This window comes from Cottoperca gobio, chromosome 11 (assembly GCF_900634415.1).
Source record: "Cottoperca gobio chromosome 11, fCotGob3.1, whole genome shotgun sequence".
Classification (NCBI taxonomy): domain Eukaryota; kingdom Metazoa; phylum Chordata; class Actinopteri; order Perciformes; family Bovichtidae; genus Cottoperca; species Cottoperca gobio.
In genome coordinates, this window is record NC_041365.1 from 4,254,801 (window position 1) to 4,273,324 (window position 18,524).

The 18,524-nt window shown below is 42.3% G+C and overlaps 1 protein-coding gene across 2 annotated transcripts in view; it reads right to left on the bottom strand.

Annotated features, from left to right (window-relative positions):
• Positions 1–266: 266 nt before the first annotated feature.
• The window catches only part of tbc1d5 (TBC1 domain family, member 5), an 18,658-nt gene continuing 400 nt past the window's right edge, over positions 267–18,524 (bottom strand). The window contains exons 2-23 of one of the 2 annotated variants that reach the window (XM_029443829.1): positions 14,579–14,631; positions 14,074–14,192; positions 13,253–13,310; positions 12,972–13,080; positions 12,672–12,761; positions 11,832–11,906; positions 10,760–10,827; positions 10,352–10,454; positions 9,935–10,023; positions 9,741–9,791; positions 9,500–9,569; positions 9,081–9,253; positions 8,837–8,979; positions 7,681–7,787; positions 5,948–6,033; positions 4,849–5,153; positions 4,649–4,711; positions 3,241–3,443; positions 2,884–2,983; positions 2,255–2,334; positions 1,868–2,146; positions 267–1,614 (exon numbers count right to left, since the gene is read on the bottom strand). In XM_029443829.1, coding sequence (XP_029299689.1) covers positions 1,288–1,614; positions 1,868–2,146; positions 2,255–2,334; positions 2,884–2,983; positions 3,241–3,443; positions 4,649–4,711; positions 4,849–5,153; positions 5,948–6,033; positions 7,681–7,787; positions 8,837–8,979; positions 9,081–9,253; positions 9,500–9,569; positions 9,741–9,791; positions 9,935–10,023; positions 10,352–10,454; positions 10,760–10,827; positions 11,832–11,906; positions 12,672–12,761; positions 12,972–13,080; positions 13,253–13,310; positions 14,074–14,173 — 2,679 coding nt within the window. In that variant the 5' untranslated portion in view covers positions 14,174–14,192; positions 14,579–14,631 and the 3' untranslated portion in view covers positions 267–1,287. The remainder of the gene's footprint in view (positions 1,615–1,867; positions 2,147–2,254; positions 2,335–2,883; positions 2,984–3,240; positions 3,444–4,648; positions 4,712–4,848; positions 5,154–5,947; positions 6,034–7,680; positions 7,788–8,836; positions 8,980–9,080; positions 9,254–9,499; positions 9,570–9,740; positions 9,792–9,934; positions 10,024–10,351; positions 10,455–10,759; positions 10,828–11,831; positions 11,907–12,671; positions 12,762–12,971; positions 13,081–13,252; positions 13,311–14,073; positions 14,193–14,578; positions 14,632–18,524) is intronic. The other variant, XM_029443830.1, reaches the window with a different exon arrangement.

Consider the following 18,524-nt stretch of genomic DNA (forward strand, 5'->3'; position numbering starts at 1 on the left):
CCTCCATGAGGTTGACATTGGTTGTTGGGAGTAAATGTCTCAATAATTGGACGAATTCTCACGCAAATTGCTTTTTCTGACCATGTTGGCATAAATAACATATACTTCCATGACTGGGCAAACATCATCTGCTGATGACGACCATGTGATATGATCAAAATCTCCAGAGCAGCTACTGAATATGATATACTCACACAAACAACGGTTTACATCACCGTCTTAAAAAGTAAGCACAGCATTCCCAAACAGGCACAATGACTTCAGTGTGTAGCAAGAGCGATGTAGTTTTATTGGTCTTGAGTTAATTTTGCTGAATGGGCAGCTCGGGGACATTTTTTGTGTGCGCTGCTTTACATTGACACGAGAACAACTCAATCGTAATGTGAGAAATGAAAACAGTCAATTACCACATTAAAATGTCCACATTAGAATCAATAAAAAAAAAAAAAGGGAAGAAAAAAAAAGAAAGACCGACTCCATAATTTAATAGTTTTCATCCAGGAAACTAAACTAAAAGGGTTAAAAACATTTTCTTAAAACTTAAAAAAAAGAAAACGTTAACAAAAAAACAAAAAGATCACAGTCAGGTTTTGTTTGGTTGAGAGAAGAATAATGATCAGAGGCACTGGTTTAGGAGGGAGAGGAAGCTGTCCTCGATAACTGGCAGGAGGACATCGTCCTTCTTTCCTTTGCGCATCAGAAGAGAGCTTCCTCTGTGAGGACAGAGACATACAGACATACAGACATACCACACGCGGAGGTACGGCCAGATCTCCACATTCAGGAGAAGCAGAGTATCGAGCTCCCGATCAATGCAGTGAGCTCGACAGGAGCGAGTCCGCCCTCCGTATAGAAATTGCAGTTTGAGGTCCAACTCTTCAGAGTAATCATGTAGTGACAGGGCAATGGACAGTGGCAATGGCGCCCTCTCTGTGTAGAGCAGGGCGCTACAATTAAATATCATGAGTGACAGGACCCAACATGATGAGAAGACAGGCATTATGTAAATGAGACAGCTTACAGCATCAACATAGACAGGACTGAAGTGGCACAGATGACAGGTAAAGAGACAGAGTATAAGGTATTTGTGACTGGAAGTGTCACAGTCCACATGTGCAATTATTTTTAGCCGACGGCAGCTCCAGCGGTGCTCCACCAAAAACTGCGGATTCCACCCTCTGATCTCAAGTCAGTTGTTATTTTTTATTTATTTTAATTTTAATCACATCCTGTGAATGGGATGTGATGCGGGTATAAGAGAGGCAGAAGGAGGGGTGGTTGGCTCGTTCACAGGTCGTTCGGGTTGACGATGGTGAAGTCAGAGTCCTTGCTGTGGGTGGAGCCCTCGTCTGGGCTGGTAGAGCCCGAGGCGGTGCCGGCCATCAGTGGGTCATGGAAGGTCCCGGCGGCTCCCTCAGGGTCCATTCGCACCAAGCCACGCCCTCGTCTGATCGGAGGGGTGCGCTCGGCTGCAGCCCTCCCGCCTCCGCCTCCTCCTCCTCCTCCTCCTCCTCCTCCTCCTCCTCCTCCCTCAGCGGTCGCCAGGTCTCCATCCTGACACACGAGGATGTAGTCGTCCCAGTTCTTACCCTCGGAGCCGAGGGAAGACCCCACCTGCACACGAAAGATGGTAAGGGTCGTGTCTGTCTTTTTTCTGTGTTAGCAAAGATTCTGCCCTTTGCCCCCTACATTTTTTTTAAAATCTTTTGCACACAGGGTACACGCTGCTGGATCAAAAGGTCAATTAGACCAAAGGACTGACAATTACTCCTGTCTGAACTGAGTGTTGTAGTTAATACTGATACAAGTGCTGACAGTGCAGAGCTCTAGATCCAGCAGCCTAAAAAACGACTGATCGACAATTAACCTGTTGCTCAGGTGGGGTCACCGCCTGCTCCTCCTCTTCCTTCTCCTCCTCTTCCTTCTCCTCCTCCTCTGCGCTCACACTCCCGTCCAGATCAGAGTCCCGGCTCTGACCGCTGTTTCCTTGTTGTTGGTGGTCACCGAGGTTATTGATGGCATTGAGAGCCGTTTCAGCGGCCGCTGTGGAGGTGTAGTGATCGTCAGCGATGGCGATCTCCTCGTTCTCCTCGGCCTCCAGCAGGCTTTGGTTAAAGCGCAGCGCCCCCTTAAGGATGTCTTTGATCTGCCAGGATCCGGGGAAACGTGTCAATGATTACAAGAACAAACCGAGGAGCTGCACATGGTGCTCATGAGTATAATTGCAATTGATACACATCACAAACAGACTCACCTGTTTGAGTCCAGCCAGTGACACCAGGACCTCGTCTTCTTTCTCCAGATGTTCTTGAAGAATCACTTCCTGGATTTTACCTGTGGAGAAATAATAAGCAGTCACCCACTAAGCTATACAACCAGCATCACAATCAGTTAAATTAATTATTGTAACAAATTGGAAACATGCATTTTAAACATGCAATATATTATAAATTATAATGTTATGGATTTTGTAATACTATCAGAATTCCCATAATCGAGGAAAAAAAAGTATCCAAAGCAATGTCACTAATTTCTTGCTTTAAAAAAAATGTGCAAGATGGATAAAAATGTAAAATTAAATTAAATAAATCTATGAAAAGACAAAAGAAAAGAATTCTGTGAAATCAAAAATATATTTGTATTTATAATATTAAAGTTAAATGAAATCAACAAAAATTAAAATAAAACATTTAAGCAAAGAATACAGACATTTGTAATCACTAAATTAATATTTCCACACAAACATAAATATATTTAAATAAATAAAATGCTTCACACCGAGGTCTTTGTGAAAAATAAAAGAAAACGAGGATCAGCATATTTAATCTGATTATTGTTTTAGATGCTGAAAATGAACATTTGACAATGTGTTGCTGTACTTACAGATGTGATTGTTCATCATCTTGGCACAGTATTTGCTCATGGCCTCCAGGTCATTGATCTGGCCCTGCAGGAATGATACCTGGGCTTCCAGGTCCTCCTCCTGTTGAACACGAACACACACGAACACACACACACGAACACACACACACACACACACACACACACACACACACACACACACACACACACACACACACACACACACACACACACACACACACACACACACACACACACACAAAAGAGACAATAAAAACAAAAAAGAAACCCACAGAGGAAGGATTGAGGTTGTAACTGTCTGATAATAAGAAGTGAGACAAACAGAGAATAAGACAGATAAACAGTCCGTCAGCTCACCGACTCCTTCTTGCCCATGGACTTGCTGTGGGAGCGGGAACGAGTGAAGAAAGAGTCTTTCTTGGTGGCGGAGGGGGGCGGAGATGAAGTGCTGACGTCACTCCCTACGGAGGGGGGAAGAGGCGGGGAGGCGGTGAACTGAGCCCGCCCACCAGAGAGGCTTTCTATGCTGGGAGAGGAGCTGAACGTCCGGGAGCTGTGGCCTGAGGGACAGAAGACAAAATACGAATGTGCACAACTTACAATGGGAAATACAAATATATGATCTTAAAATTGTGCGTACTCTTTCATCAGTAGAATACTGTTTGAGCGTGAACATTCATTACTGACCTTGGCATCACTTTGTTTCATTTTGCAATTAAAAGCTTTAAAAAAAAGTTAGCAAGTGGACAAACATTTTCTGTCACATGAAACAGCTGATTAGGAAGAAGAGGACCAATCCTACAAATGTCTATACATCTAAAACAAATAATGAGTTTAATATCTTATATCTAAATTAAGGAGTAGGATATCAAGCCTCCAGCGTGTAATAATTGGAATAATTAGACTTTAAAATTATAAATCAATAAAATTACGTATGAAATAACCAAGACAAAATTGATTAATTACATTTGCATTAATAACTGCATTTAAAAAAGGAATAGCTAAATTAAGTTAACTTACTTTCTGCAATTTCTTCTTCTTTTACATTTACAGTTTTGTGATCGCTTTAATTTGAAATAATCAGTCTTTAATTTAAGCTGTGAGCCACCTAATAAAATAAATGAGGTCCAACCTACAGAGCAGCAGCAGGAGCTTAGCTGCTTAATGTTGTGCTGGAGTCATGTGACGAATCAGACCAATCAGAGCTGCTGCTGCTGCTGCTGCTGCTGCTGCTGTGATTGATGTTCATTAATAAAGCACTTAAATGCAAATTCAAATAAAAAAAATGTCTTTACAGTTATTATTTGATTACAATTAAAAGTTAATCAAAGCCTCCATGGAAGAAGAACAAGAGGAAGAAGAGGAAAACATGTTTCTTTGCCTTTTTCTTTATAAAAAAAGCAAACGGGCAAACCTACACATGCACAACATTTAAAACCACAGTGGATTAGAAGCAAAGCACTCACACATGACAAACTCTTGAGCACATGGCCAAAGCAATACTGGCAGCAGAAGCCACAACTCATCCATGATGTTTACTTATCAGTTTAATTCACTGATGTGGCGAGCTGTCGCCCTCTGCTGGTCCAAGTTACTATTACATGCTCCAACGTCCAGTTACTGTAGTATGAACCTAACGAGCTGCTGAACAAGCAGCAGGAACGGCGAATGACAAAGTTTGTGTGCAGACATGCAACGGCAGCAGCACGCGCCTGGACAAACGGGGAGGGGGGGGCACACAAGCGGTTGCCATGGTAGCAGTTACCTGGTGTGTCAGTGCGAGTCGGGGCTGGGAGAGAGACCTGGGACAGTCCACCTGAAACTACATCTGACAGGAGAGTCAAAGCTGATGCTGCCAAACTCACACAAACCAACGTGTGCAGATATTCAGATAATCTGCACTGGTGTTCATCTGTACATGCAGTAACATAACGTGTGTGTGTGTGTGTGTGTCCTGCTGCTCACCTTTGCTGAGGTGGACAGGCATGCTCTCGGACTTGAGCAGACGGTAGTGCTGGGCGTGGCTCTGGGTTTGCGGCTGGGCGTGGCCTGACGGGGGGTCAGCCAGCGGGTGAGGCACTGTGGGCGCAGGCGCCATGGCGGGGGAGGTTGACGAGGAGGAGGAGGAGGAGTGTACTTCGCTGTTGATTGGCGAGATGCCACCGGACCCGCCCGATATTGCTGGAGCGATCAGCTTCCTGCCGAAGCTCAGCAGGCTGCTGGAGACTTTGTTGATGTTAAGGGGGGCCGGTTTTGTACTGGAACCAGAGCTGGAGAGACAAAAGTAGGTTTGGGGGGGGGCGGAGTAAGGAAAATCAAAAGCCTACAGTCATTATTCACACCTTTATCTACAAATGGTGGGTACTTCCAAACCAGTTTTTAGTATTCAGATTGTTTTTCTGAATACAGCAGGGGGGGGGGGGGGGGTTCCATTTTTGTTCAGAATGAAGCTCAACTTGCAGAGACTTGAAACTTGTGTGAATAGTTTAGGCCATTAAAAAGGTGCATTAATGGCCTCATCTTCTTCTTCTTGGCACAAGCTCAAGTCTTGAATGAGAGTATTCCGTTCTTGTGCTGTATGTGATAACAAGACCAATTTTCAAAGCAGTTTCTACTTGCAACCGAATTGCAGCCCACGATACAATTACGACCTCAAAGTGTTGGACTGCCAATCTCGTGCACATTTCAAGACTCTGTAATATGATGTTCATACCGAAAAGAAAGATGAGAGCCTAGTTTAAAATGTGGTGGTGAGATATGTGGAGTCTTTTTTGTGTTATTGACAAAGAAACTGAGCCCGACGCAGATTCATCAGGTTAGTCAATAAGCAAAGAAATATACACCTGTAACATATGGATGGTTGGTTAAGAGGTTTAGTGTGTACATTTTAGTACTCCAATGTTTTCTGTGAATGACAAAACTGCAGCAACTTTAAAAAAAAAAAGTGTTTTGAGTGTTTCAAACCCGTTTTCAGATAAAAGTGGACGATTTAAAGAAGCGGACACTGACTTTGGATCTCAGAGAGTAGAACGCTTGTGTGTGTGTGTGTGTGTGCTTATTTTACCGCGTCTTGTTCATCAGGTCAGCTCCTCTTGTTTTGTAGTAATCCAGGTTCTGCTGGAACTGGTAATTGACTGGTCGTGGATAGTTCTGCAAAATAAATAATAATAATAATAATAATGTTGTCGTTGGTAAATGTAAAAGTCTTGATGAAATGTCTCTGGTGTGCGTGATTTCTGACACTGTGCACGCATGACTACGTAAACAAGCAAATACGTTGGCCTTTCTTAGTCACTACAGATGAGCAACGAGCCTCTCTCCCCTCTCGCCCCCCTCTCGCCCCCCCCCTGTCATTAGGGATGTGACCACCCTCCCCCCAGGTGCAACTGTGATGGGGAAGTGCTGTGACATGGCCGGTCAACCTGGGGGGGGAAACGCTGTCACGTCGGATCATCACCTTCCTGGATTGTCACCCCCCCAGGAGAGTAACGGACAGGAGAGCGGTTGTGTTCGAGTGCACGTGTCAGTGGATTTGGAGGAGGAACAGAAGATAATTTGTACCGGGACGGTGAGGTGTTAGCTAAGGCTAAATATGACAACACAATAAAAAGAAATCCTGATTTGCTCCGATACATCCTGAACACATGTACATTAACCAAGGCAGCAGAAGATCTCAAGGTGTCGACACCAAGTCTCTCTTGCAGTCTCAACGGTCCAACATTACAAATAAGACACCATTGTAATAGGAAGCACCTTCTACAATTAGGCAATAACAGTTCTTCATGTTCTGGCGATTTTCACCTTTAACACGGGGGCTGGCCGTTTCCCTGCGTTCAGATTCATCTACTGAAAAACATACCTGCACACAACACGCAGCGCAAATACGCTCAAGAAACTAATAAAGAAATCAAAAAAGCTTATGCATGCACCTATAACAAAAACTGTATTAGATTTAGGAAATTAAGCCACTAAAATTGGAAGCAATACAGTATGTAAACCTCGAGTGGAAATAAATCTCATTCTGACAAATGTATCCTTTGCAAATATGTCTTATTGTGTGTACAAGCTCCAGCCCACATTGTGTATTTTAGGGCGGAGGTTTTCTCAGACTGTCGGCGTCATCTGAGACAAAGCGTGAAAGAAAAAAATAGATTAAAATGTCAATCAAATTCAATAATCACCTAAATGCAGGGTTAGGGTAGAGACGGTGCATCATAGAGAGGAGATACATTTTGTGGCAGTCAGAAAGATTTTATCCCGCTATAACTTTTGCTAGGAAAATAGAAACTTCTCCATCTTCACCCACGTTATTTAGAATGACCTGACGTATGTTCAAAATAAAACACAAAAGCAGCAGTAAGCAAAGTCTACGGAAGAAAGTAAAACAAAAAGACAAATAAAGTTTCAATCCTGTGTCTATGGCGGGTGAAAGGTTTATTCATGTGTTACACACAAAGTATATATCGGAGGCATAAACAAGTATCTGTGCAACTTCCTCTTTCTTATTAACCAAATGAACTGCTTCATTGGCTGCACCTGTGCTTCATGTATTTACAGTAAGTGCCAAGAGACTTGTTGCTCTACGCTACAGGATGTTTTCAGCCCAGTGTGGTGTGTGTGTGGTTGAGTGTTTCACTTCTGCAAATCTTTCACCCACCTCTGCAGAAAACAACATAAAACTATCCTGTGAGCAGAGTATCTCCACTGCTTCAAGAGCTAAATAATTCTCACCCCCATTTTAACTTGTGACAGGACACACACACACACACACACACACACACACACACGTTTGTTTACTTTGGGGTCTCGGAGGAAAAGAGCCTTTTGCAGCAGGGAGTTGATGTCTCCTAATGGAGGGTAGTGCATTAGGAGGCCCAGGCAGGTCTGGAAGTTACTTGCAATGACTGAAAGAGACAGAAGAATAAATGCAGTTTTAGTGACGCTGCGCACGGATAACAACTCTAACCTCAGAATCTATTCAGATACGGCACGTTTCTTGCATTTTGCACATAGTAAAAATGTGGCATTTAAAAGAAAATAAAAGAAAATCCAGAATCAGCTTTGTACAAATAGTTTAAAAATGGAGAAAACGGTTTCAGCACAACGCTGAAATGAAACTCGACGAGCACTGAGCAACTGGTCCGACTGCAGCGGCACTTCATCCGGCACGCAATCAAGTGCTCCCATCAACCCTTTGCTTTTACCTTCGGGGGGAAACCTTCAGAAACATCACCTTTCAGATGAACATCTTCCCGTTCCAAGACCACTTACAGGAGCTGTAACAGCACGACTGAACCAACAATATCTCAAGTGGACAGTGATTGCAACATGGAACCTTGTATTTCACTTTTCCTTTTAAAAGTAAGCTTGGACATCGAGTTGAAAGTGCAGATCGATTGAAAAGTGTTCTGAAATGCTGTACGCATGTGGTTCTTACTTAAAGACACTAAAAGGTCTGCCGGGGTCAGAAAACACGTCATTCAGATTTGGTTCCACTTCCACTTCCTATGTCACATGCAGACTCATTAGAACATACCACCATCTGAGTATCTTCACCCACGGCTTGAGAACTAGCTATACAAAAAGGTGCGCCATTCTGCTTTTTCAGAAGGGGGGCGGGGGGGGTTTAAAAGAGACGGGTAAATGTAGACGGTGTGAGAAAAACAAAAAGGTCTTTTTTGACCATTAACGCGTTTAAACATGTTCTAGTAGAAAACCAAAATAGAAACATGAACCTGAAGATACATCTCCTTTAAGCGGGGACAATGTTACAGCTTAACCCCCCCCCCCCCCCATCTAGTATGGCAGCAAAGACCTACTGTAATCTATTTAAAGCAATATGACTCCATCTGATTAAATGAGGTGGAGTAAATCACATCCTTCCAGTTAAGTACATGCTACAAAGACAACACATGGCGTTATTGAATTATGTCAGTAAATCAATGGAGCGTACGAGCATCTCGGATGTAGAGCAGCATGGCCACAAAGATGTAGTCCACCAGGTCCAGGGAGATGCAGTCTGCGAACAGGGCGTCCCACATCACCAGCAGGTCCTGGAGCGGGAACTCACGGCCGAAGAGCAGACGTACCCACCGGCTGCAGGACAGACAGACAGACGGGGGGGAGGTCACTGCATTCAGCGTGCAGCTGAGGGGTCAACGTCTCAGAGGGACTGAACCAAAGATGTAAATACTGACATGCCGTAGATTTGCGGGGCGATCTCCAACCGGTTGACGTGCATGTGCAGTTCGACGTCGTGCTTCTTCACCAGCTGGTCCTGGATGCGGTTCACTTTGGTCACTATTGCAACAGACGGCCCCGAGTCCTGTGGCCGTGCGAATGGGATGCTGGTCAGCATTTCATCCTTACCCTGGAGCAGCAGATCAAAAATGCAACGAACATATCGTTATATAAACAAACATTAGCAGCGTCTGTGTCCATATGATCGACAAATACAGCATCTCTTTTAAAGAAGGAGGGCATAAAACATAAAAGCCTTTTGTCAGCATGTATAATGTTACGTCTTCTGTGCTCTCATTATAGTGCAATCTGCCCAAAATGCACAATCAATTATTGTAAATACAAAGTAAAAAAGCAGTTCTTTAGATTTACTGACCCTCCTCACTTCCCTCTCATAGCTGGAGAACCACGGCTCTGCTGTCTCCATCAGCTGTGAGAACAAGGCACTGTAGACAGAGGTGTGTGTGTGTGTGTGTGCGCGTGTGTGTGGAGGGGAGACAGAGATAAATCATGAGCAAACAAAGAGGGGACATATTGTGAGATGGAAACCAATACTAATTACTTGAAAAGTAATGACATTTATAAACACGAACACTCGTTATACGTCCGATACTCACTAGGCATCGTGCTCAAGATACTCTGGGTCCAGCAGACACTTCATCTCCTCGCTGTGGAAAAATAAAGAATCCACAAATAAATGCAGAAATATTTTCTCACGCCTAAATAGAGCACAAGCTGCTGACACACACACACACACACACACAGGTTTGTGGCGACTGAAGGGAGAAAGATTCAGTTTCACGGCACTGACCTGGGGCTGGCCGTCTCGCTCGCATGCTGGAAGGCTTGATGGTCACAGTGCAGCACAAACACTATAGGAGCCAGCAACTCGTGCATCCCCTGCAGAAAGGCAAGAAGGAAGTGCAAGATGTAAAAAGGCCAGGGGGGGGGGGGGGTGAAGAAATGATGGTTCGTTTGTGGTCAGTCTTTCTTTAATAGTGATGCACGAGGTTTCTAATCTGTGATGACAGGTTTAATTTAGATATCGTTAGCCACTGCCCGGCCATGTGTCACTTCCAGTTTTCAAAAAAGAAAAAGAAAAGATGCTGTACTGGCCGTCTACTCTTTTGCTGGCACCTGTTACAGACACTGATCATGATTAGGTTACAAAAGGCATTTGGGTCTTACTTACACACACACCAATGTTGGGACAATGAGTCAGTCGTACCTGTTTATACAGCAACTGTTCGTTTTCTCGGGCATAACAGAAGAGGATGTCCGTCAGCTTGGTCCTCACATCGTCGTCCTGGAAGTAACGAATCTCCGGGAACCTTTACACACACACACACACACACACACACACACACACACACACACACACACACACACACACACACACACACACACACACACACACACACACACACACACACACACACACACACACACACACACACACACACACACACACACACACACACACACACACACACACACACACACACACACACACACACACACACACACCACACACACACACACACACACACACACACACACACACACGAGTTGATTACATTCAGTTGTTGTTCCCGTAATAAAACAAATAAACAAACAGACTGATGGTGATACTGACGTTCTCAACACGTCCTGTTTGATCATCCCCTTTAGGTCTTTATCTTGGAAGAACTTGTTCCACAGGCTCTGGACAGGAGAGGAAAAAATAAGTCATAAGCAGAGCAATATTATTCAGTAACCTGGGGGGGGGGGTTAGAGGAGCCACTGTGATAATTAGAAATAGTGACCTTTCTGTGAGTGACTGGAAGAATTAATCATTAGAGGATAGATGGATGAATCTGCCGGTCCAATAACAGACATGTAAAAAAGACTTTCTACAACTTTTTAATAACTTAGCCAAATCCATTCTGACATTCATGCTAGAAGTTACTAATTACAGACCGGACACTTTAGCGTGCAGTGATTCAGTTCATTTTTGTGTATTCATGAGAAATTTCTTCTTAGTAGCTACTCACAAAGTTCTGATATTATTATTTGCATTCAGGTAGTTGTGTAGAGTTAATAAATATAAATATTAATTACTGGAAACTTTATTCTTCATATATGAATTGTATCCTTGACTGTAGACGGATTTACATTTTTCATGTTTAGCTAACTGACTAAAATACTTACACTGGCAATTCATTTTAATTAAATCAACAGGAAGTCTAACTGAATACGCTCTCTATCTTTCTCTAATAAATAATAATAATTAGAATATAAAAATAAATAATAATTACACATTCTTTTCCATTAAATGTTAAGGAACTTCCCTGGATGGCCAATAACAGCTCTTGTTTACTCTCCATTATTATCAGTGCATGTCACTAAATCAGAAACTCTAAGTGGTAACGCAGCAGCGAATTAATTGTGAGATGAAAAACTAAATGTTGGGAAAAAAAAAAACTAAATTAGTTTTAATATTTATTAATTGCCTAATCCAACATCAATTAAATGGATTCATAATTACTTAAAAAAAAAATCTGTTAATGAATCAACAATAATGAAATCACTGGAATAGTGCAACAACCCCGTCTGGAGGGAACGCATTAGGGATTCATTTTGCATGCAAATATTAAGCAACCTACTAACAAAGAGGAGACCGTCAGACACACACACACACACAGACACACACACAGACACACACTCACCCCCTCGTCCTGGGACAGCGGATTGTTGACCACCAGGTCCTGCTGGCCTGCAGCCTTGCGAGGGTTAGTGATGTGCTGTGACAAAAAAACAACAACAATGAAATACCTACAAAGATGGCCGCCATTCACAGAGGAGTGATCGGTTAATTCCTCAAGAGCTGCACTGCTAATATAAAAAGAAAAGAAACGAAAAAGCACGACCATATTGTGACCCGGGTTTCCTCAGCTACAGCAGCATATACTGCAGGAAGTTAGTTTTAAATGTTAGCCGTGGTGGAAGCAGTGAGCAGTTCCTCAAAAGTATTAATAATGCAATTAATTGCTTCTTATCCGTGTACATGTGTGTAAAAACTCACAATATTCTACTGATGTTGGACCTCAAGGTTAGAACAGAAGTAGGACAATATGCTTTTAAATGTGCTTCCCCCTCCTGAAACTGTCAGAGATGATTACTATGGGGGAACTTAAATACATTTTAACTTGGTGAATGTGATTGCTCTTACATTTTTAACTGAAATAATTTTCATTATACCCGTTTCATGCAATATAACCGTGTTTTTTTTTGTATTGCATATTATCTGGATATTGTAATGTGTAGTTGCGTTTGTGATTATTGTTGTAACAATGTTTATGCTTCCTTCTTGGTCATGTCCCTCATTAACAAAGACAATATAATTGAAAACTATAACTAATTATTTTCCATCTACCATATTTAGAAAAAGCATGAAAGAGATTATTAAGCCTCGATGCTCAACAAACTGCTGCAGAAACACAAGAAGCTACTGCAGAATTGGATTAGCAGTATAACCGAGGGAAACGGCCGCACAGAGGCGCTCTCACCGTCTCTTTGATCTTCTCATACTGGGCCCGGAGCTCATTGGTCTTGTTGATCCACTGACCCTTGTCTTCTGGAAGAGCCTCCAGGTACAACTGCAGACAGCCAGCACACACAGGTTAGTGCACGCTCTTAGAAAGCAGACACTTTCAAAAACTAAACTCTAGACCGCTGTTTCCACCAAAAAAGAAAAAAAAAAAAGGTCTGCAAGTTGCCAGATCTGCCATCTTTTCAGCTGCAGGGAATTTGCCAAAGCCACTTTAAAATCGAATTGAATAGGACTGCTTGATCTGCTCTGCAGTTACCTTCCAGCACACGCTCCGAAAGCGGCTGCTCCTCAGTCGACCGTTGATGCCTGCCTGCCGGATCCTGGCCAGGTAATTACTGTTGAGGAACAAGTCGTCCCATTCTTTCCTGTGCAGGGGAGGGGAGGCAGAGGACGAGGAGATTTATGAGCTTCTCAACACAAATTGGGAACGGTATTCCATCTCATGTGTCATCCAGCCGTAAACCAGGAGGCTGGAGCGGTGAGCTGGGCCAAGAGTTTACGGTACACCCACGCAAGAAAAATACTGGAAACACTCACCTGTACGAGAGGAAGGTTGACTGAGACTGTGAGTAAGTGCTGCTGTCAAGAGAGCCTCCTGTTAAAAGCACACAGAAACAACCACAAGGGGGAGATGTTACCAACCGGTGCAAAGGAGGGAAACTAGAAATCAATCATTTTTAAAGCTTTATAAACAAAAACATAAGCTTTGACAGCTATCATAATGAGGAACTGGCCTATTTCCTACTTCCAAATGACCCATCAGTTATATGTATGGGAACAAAAAAAGGGCCAGAAGCGAGGAAAGTGACAAGAGCAAAGCGCTATACTCCTCTTCTTCATTATTGGCGGTAATAAGTCTAATTTGGCCTGCAGGTGAACATGCATTCAAGTCGGTGAGCTGTCTATCAACATTAGTTACAGGAGTAGATCATTCCACAGGGACACTCAGCATGAATATTCATCAGTTCCACAACATGCCAGCCCCCAACATCTTCCCCCTCTCACACGTAAACATAAAAACACAAAAACATCTTCAGCCCCAGGGGCGTCGCCTGCCACGTCCATGACTCACACTGCACAGTGAGTATTTTCTATCATCTCTTTCCATCTAGAACTTCAAGTTATTGTGCACTCTCTCGCGCTCTTCTACTCTATGCATCGTCTACTGGTCAGAGCCGTAGTATCCAGAGTGCTTTTATGAAGTGATTTAACAAATGATCTACAGCCTGGTCCCTGAAAATGTAAACAAAAATGCATAACAAGGACCAAATTAAGAAAAGTCCCAACACAACAGGAACATCGTCTTCTGTGTTTGAGAGTTTAAATCCTAGTCTAGTCGTGTGCGAGAGTTGACGTACTGCTGCGGTTCTTGTTGAAATTATTGAGCGGGTCGAAGCCCGTCTCCTGCTGCTCATCTGTCTGGAGCGGGTGGTGGGTCTCGAAATTGGGGTGCTGCATGACCGTGACCCAGCGGGACCTGGAGAACCACCAGAGAGAAAGCAGAAAAAGAAAGAAAGCTGAATTAAATCAGAGGTTTGTGCAAAACAGCCAGCAGATCAGCAAGAGACCTACAACCTACAAACCAAACTTTGAGTTGATTATGTTATTCATGACCTTTGAACTCCAAAAACTCTAAATGATAAAGCACAATAGCTCACGCTGCAAACTGACACACTTGTACTTGATGGGGGAACTGACCTTTGATCAGAGCTTCTGGTCTGCTGCTTAAGTCTTCGTGTTATTCTGACCCTGACCTCTAACCCCCTTCAGGAAGGGTTGCATGCAAAATAGAACTGCTGCCATCACTGCGCTGCAAGTCGCCCTGCCACTAATATTAAACAACTGCTTAAACTCTGGACTTACTGTCACAGCCTCGTGATTCTCCTCAGCCAACACTCAGAAGAAAAAGGGTGACTCTGCAAGAAGAAGAAGAAGAAACAATAATGAAAGTAAACACCTTCAGCACACAGGGACATTTGGTGAGTATCTGCATCTCTAATAATACAAATCATTTCAAAAACAGGCAGCTGGAAAATAACTAATGTCATGTACAAACTACCCACTGGACGTCTATGTTATGCTTTTAAACTCGATGTAGAATTAAGGAGGTGAAATAAGAAAGACTTGAAGCACTTGAGCTGCCTGATGCTCAGTGTGATATATTAAACATAAGCAGTCATGCTAATGAGGTGATTAAGTAGGCAAATTAATGCATTCATTACATATTTTGAGGTCAACAAACTGGTCTTCACACAACACACAGAATTAACCGTGTATCCAGAGTTATGAAGGAACTACAGTTTGGAGAAATGACAGTATGAATAAATAAAGCAAAATATTCAACAATATTTATATTCATTAGAGCTGCAAAGGCCAGTCAATTAGCCCATAAGTCATAAATCAAATACTGAATAGACTAATGGCATTTTTTCTTAAAACAAATTATATATATATATATATATATATATATATATATATATATATATATATATATATATATATATATATATATATATATATATATATATATATATATATATATATATTTTGTTTTTGGGAGACAAAGCAAGACATATGAAGACATAATCATGGACTCTAGAACATTATATCAACCACCTTTCACCTTTTTCTGACATTTAATTAATCAAGAAAATAATATTTTGAATGCCGTTTGTAAAGTCACTGAATTTGCAGTGCAGTTAGCGATGGACAAACTGAATCTATTAAATTACAATCATTAAGAAACGTATTTATACAGTCATATTTAATACGTAGTCTGAAACGGTTAATAATTCCAGCACACATTGACCGATCGGGACATTTGACAAACACAGATTATTTAATGAAAATAATTGCATCGTGAGAGCTGATGCAAATGTGACAGTTTATAATGATTAAATTATAGCTCAAACATGGTCCAGACAAAGCAGGATTCTTTTAAAAATCAATGATCAATATTTGAATACTTTGAAGCAGATAAACTTGAGCCTTTTCCAATAATCACAGCGACGAGAAAAGTGTAACTTTCTCTGCGAGATATCTCTATCTAGGTTAAACAATTCTTCCTCCGTTCTTTATCCGGCTTGGGATTGTTCCACTTTATGAATATGGTTAGTCTAATACACAGGCCTACAGAACAGCACGCTGCCACAGAGCATTACGTTTCCTTTCGCTTTATTAATTGTGGGAAAAAAACACAACAAAAGGCATCTCTTAAACCTATTAACCATGTGAATGGGACACCGCTCGATAAATCAGCAACACGCGCCATCAAAATAGAAATAATTTTATATGCATAATGTATGCGCCTGTTTTCTTAGGAAACATCTGTTCTCCTCAAAGACTAATGCTCTCCTTAAGTCAGAGGGGTTTTTCTCCCTTCCCTCATAAAAAAGGATATCATCCCATTAAATAATCGTAACTAATCCACAACTATAGGGAAAGAGAGGAATGTTGGGAATAAGTATCTCAAATAATAGCAAGTTTTCTTAGTTTTACTTTATCAAACTCTCCTGAGCAAATGTAACAGTAGTCACCCCACACAGAACATACATTCAAATAACCTAATAACCTATCTACAGGTCTGCAAACACAATAAGCACTTTGTCCACTTCATCCAAAAAATAAAGATACTTTAAACCTTCTAAAGAGGCCTGCTCAGAGTGTGTGTGTGTGTGTGTGTGTGTGTGTGTGTGTGTGTGTGTGTGAAAGATGATGCGGGTAAAAGACCCGAGGCCTCGCCGTGTTCTTGCCTGAAGCTAGTCTTCTCTTAGCCTCGCCTCTTCCATTAAATCGAACGTGGAACGACATCCTAACTTTTTATTTTTATTTTTTTTACTACATAACAATCAAGGCAAATTAGCTTCTGCATAATTTAATCCACGGCACCTGGAGACGGCTCAATAATTCAAAACACGAATCTTTCTTGAAATAATCAAATCAATACTGAATAATGAAATGCATAAATAAATCAACAGACAAATAACAGTGTGTCCATCTGTTCTGAGGTAGAAGATGTGTTGCTGGGAGTCGCAGCAGCAGCAGCCGCCGTGAAGCTCAATGCAAACTTTAGCCAATCTTATCAGAGATTTCTTAACCACTTTCTTCTTCAAAGTGATCACCTCAAGGATTTCAAAGGAGCGACATCAATGTTTCGGATTGTGTAAAGAACACTGGAAGCAGAGTCAAGTCAGACAGCCTCGCTCCTTCCATGATCCTCAATATGTGCAACACATCACTTCCCTTTACTTTACCACACATTCGATCTGGAGGCTAAAACTTTGCTCCGCTGTTTTCCCACTTTAATTCAAAGCCAGGCTGGCATCACATTCTTTCAGGGCATGAGAATATTTCAGAGAGTTCAACGCGGTTACAGCAGCCAAGTTCACTTCAGCTCTTCCTCAAAATGCAGAGGAAGGTTTCGTTCGACCACATGCTAGCGATCAACACGTTCAAGTTGACGCAATGTAAGTTTCAGCCCGCTCTAACACCAATGATCTAAGAAGCTGCAGCCTTGTTTTCAGCTCTTGTCAATGAAAATGGCTGCGAAGCATTTACTAACAGCATTAGCTGAACCAGCCCACTAGTCTTCCTTTCCACGAAGCATCGTCGGAGCAGTCGGATGTAAAATAGATTCAGAAAGAGAATCAGTATGTGGGCTCGTTAGGCTCTTTGGAGGATGAATATTCAAACAGGATTCTGCAGAGGGCGATGAGAGGAGCCGTCACTGGCAGCTACAGTCGGAGCAGCAGATTGCAGTTTAGTCAAAGTGAAACACCCCAGCTAAACAAACTCACATGCCTCTACTTCATCACACAGCAAGAGCCCAGGAGCCTTCACAGTCACATGCTCCACAAGAGGCTGGGAAACACGCTCGGGAACTTAAAACCATGGCAAAATACCGTGGACTTGCTGGGTCTTGACTGATTCGATTACCATATACATGATACGAGATTAAACCTGACAAACGTTCGTCTGTACACAAAAACTAAAAGCAGCGGTTCCCAAGATAAAGCCAATCAACAAGCTTTTATTCTGGTGAATTACTGGATGATTTTACGTCTTCAAGCAAAGAAATTAACTTGATAAAAGCTGCTTACACTTTACAAAATGTATGCAACCGGTGCGGAGTGATCGTAAATTCACATTATTTGTAACCAAGAAGGTTGGGAATCACGGCACTAGGGGAAAAACCTGAAGTTCAAGAAGTTCAAGAAGAGCAAGGGAGAAATCTTTAAAACATGTAGCGACAATTAGTAACTTGCACAGACAGTGGTGGAGTTCAGAGAGTTTCAAAAATGTCCACTGACTGACCTACAACCCATTTCCTCTCACCAAACAATGCAGATGTAGTACCTGTTTATAATTGTCCCCAACACAATAGGCAAGTGCAATGTCAACAACACAGATTTGTGCCTCTAGTCAAGAGGCTTTTACCCCTAATCCAAAATATCCTGCAGACTACACTCTTCCTACACACATGCGTGTACTTAACTTGTTCTTCAAAGAGTTGTGTGAAACTGCATTAAACAGTGCAAGCAGTGTCAAAACATCTGCACTGCCCTGAACCCATCACTAAATATGTCAGGGAGGGTGGGCCAGCCTGGGGGGGGGGGGGAAAGAGGAACAGTTTTAACGGCATAATTCAAAGCTAGCACTGACAATGTATCTGTCATTAGACGTCAAACACACGCAGTGTCCGTGTTTCATGCACCACGAATGGTGACAACAACCAGAAGGATTATCGATGCAGGGCAACACGCCAAACAACAGCTAAGCTAGCTTGTATCCTACGTCGGCTAACAATGCT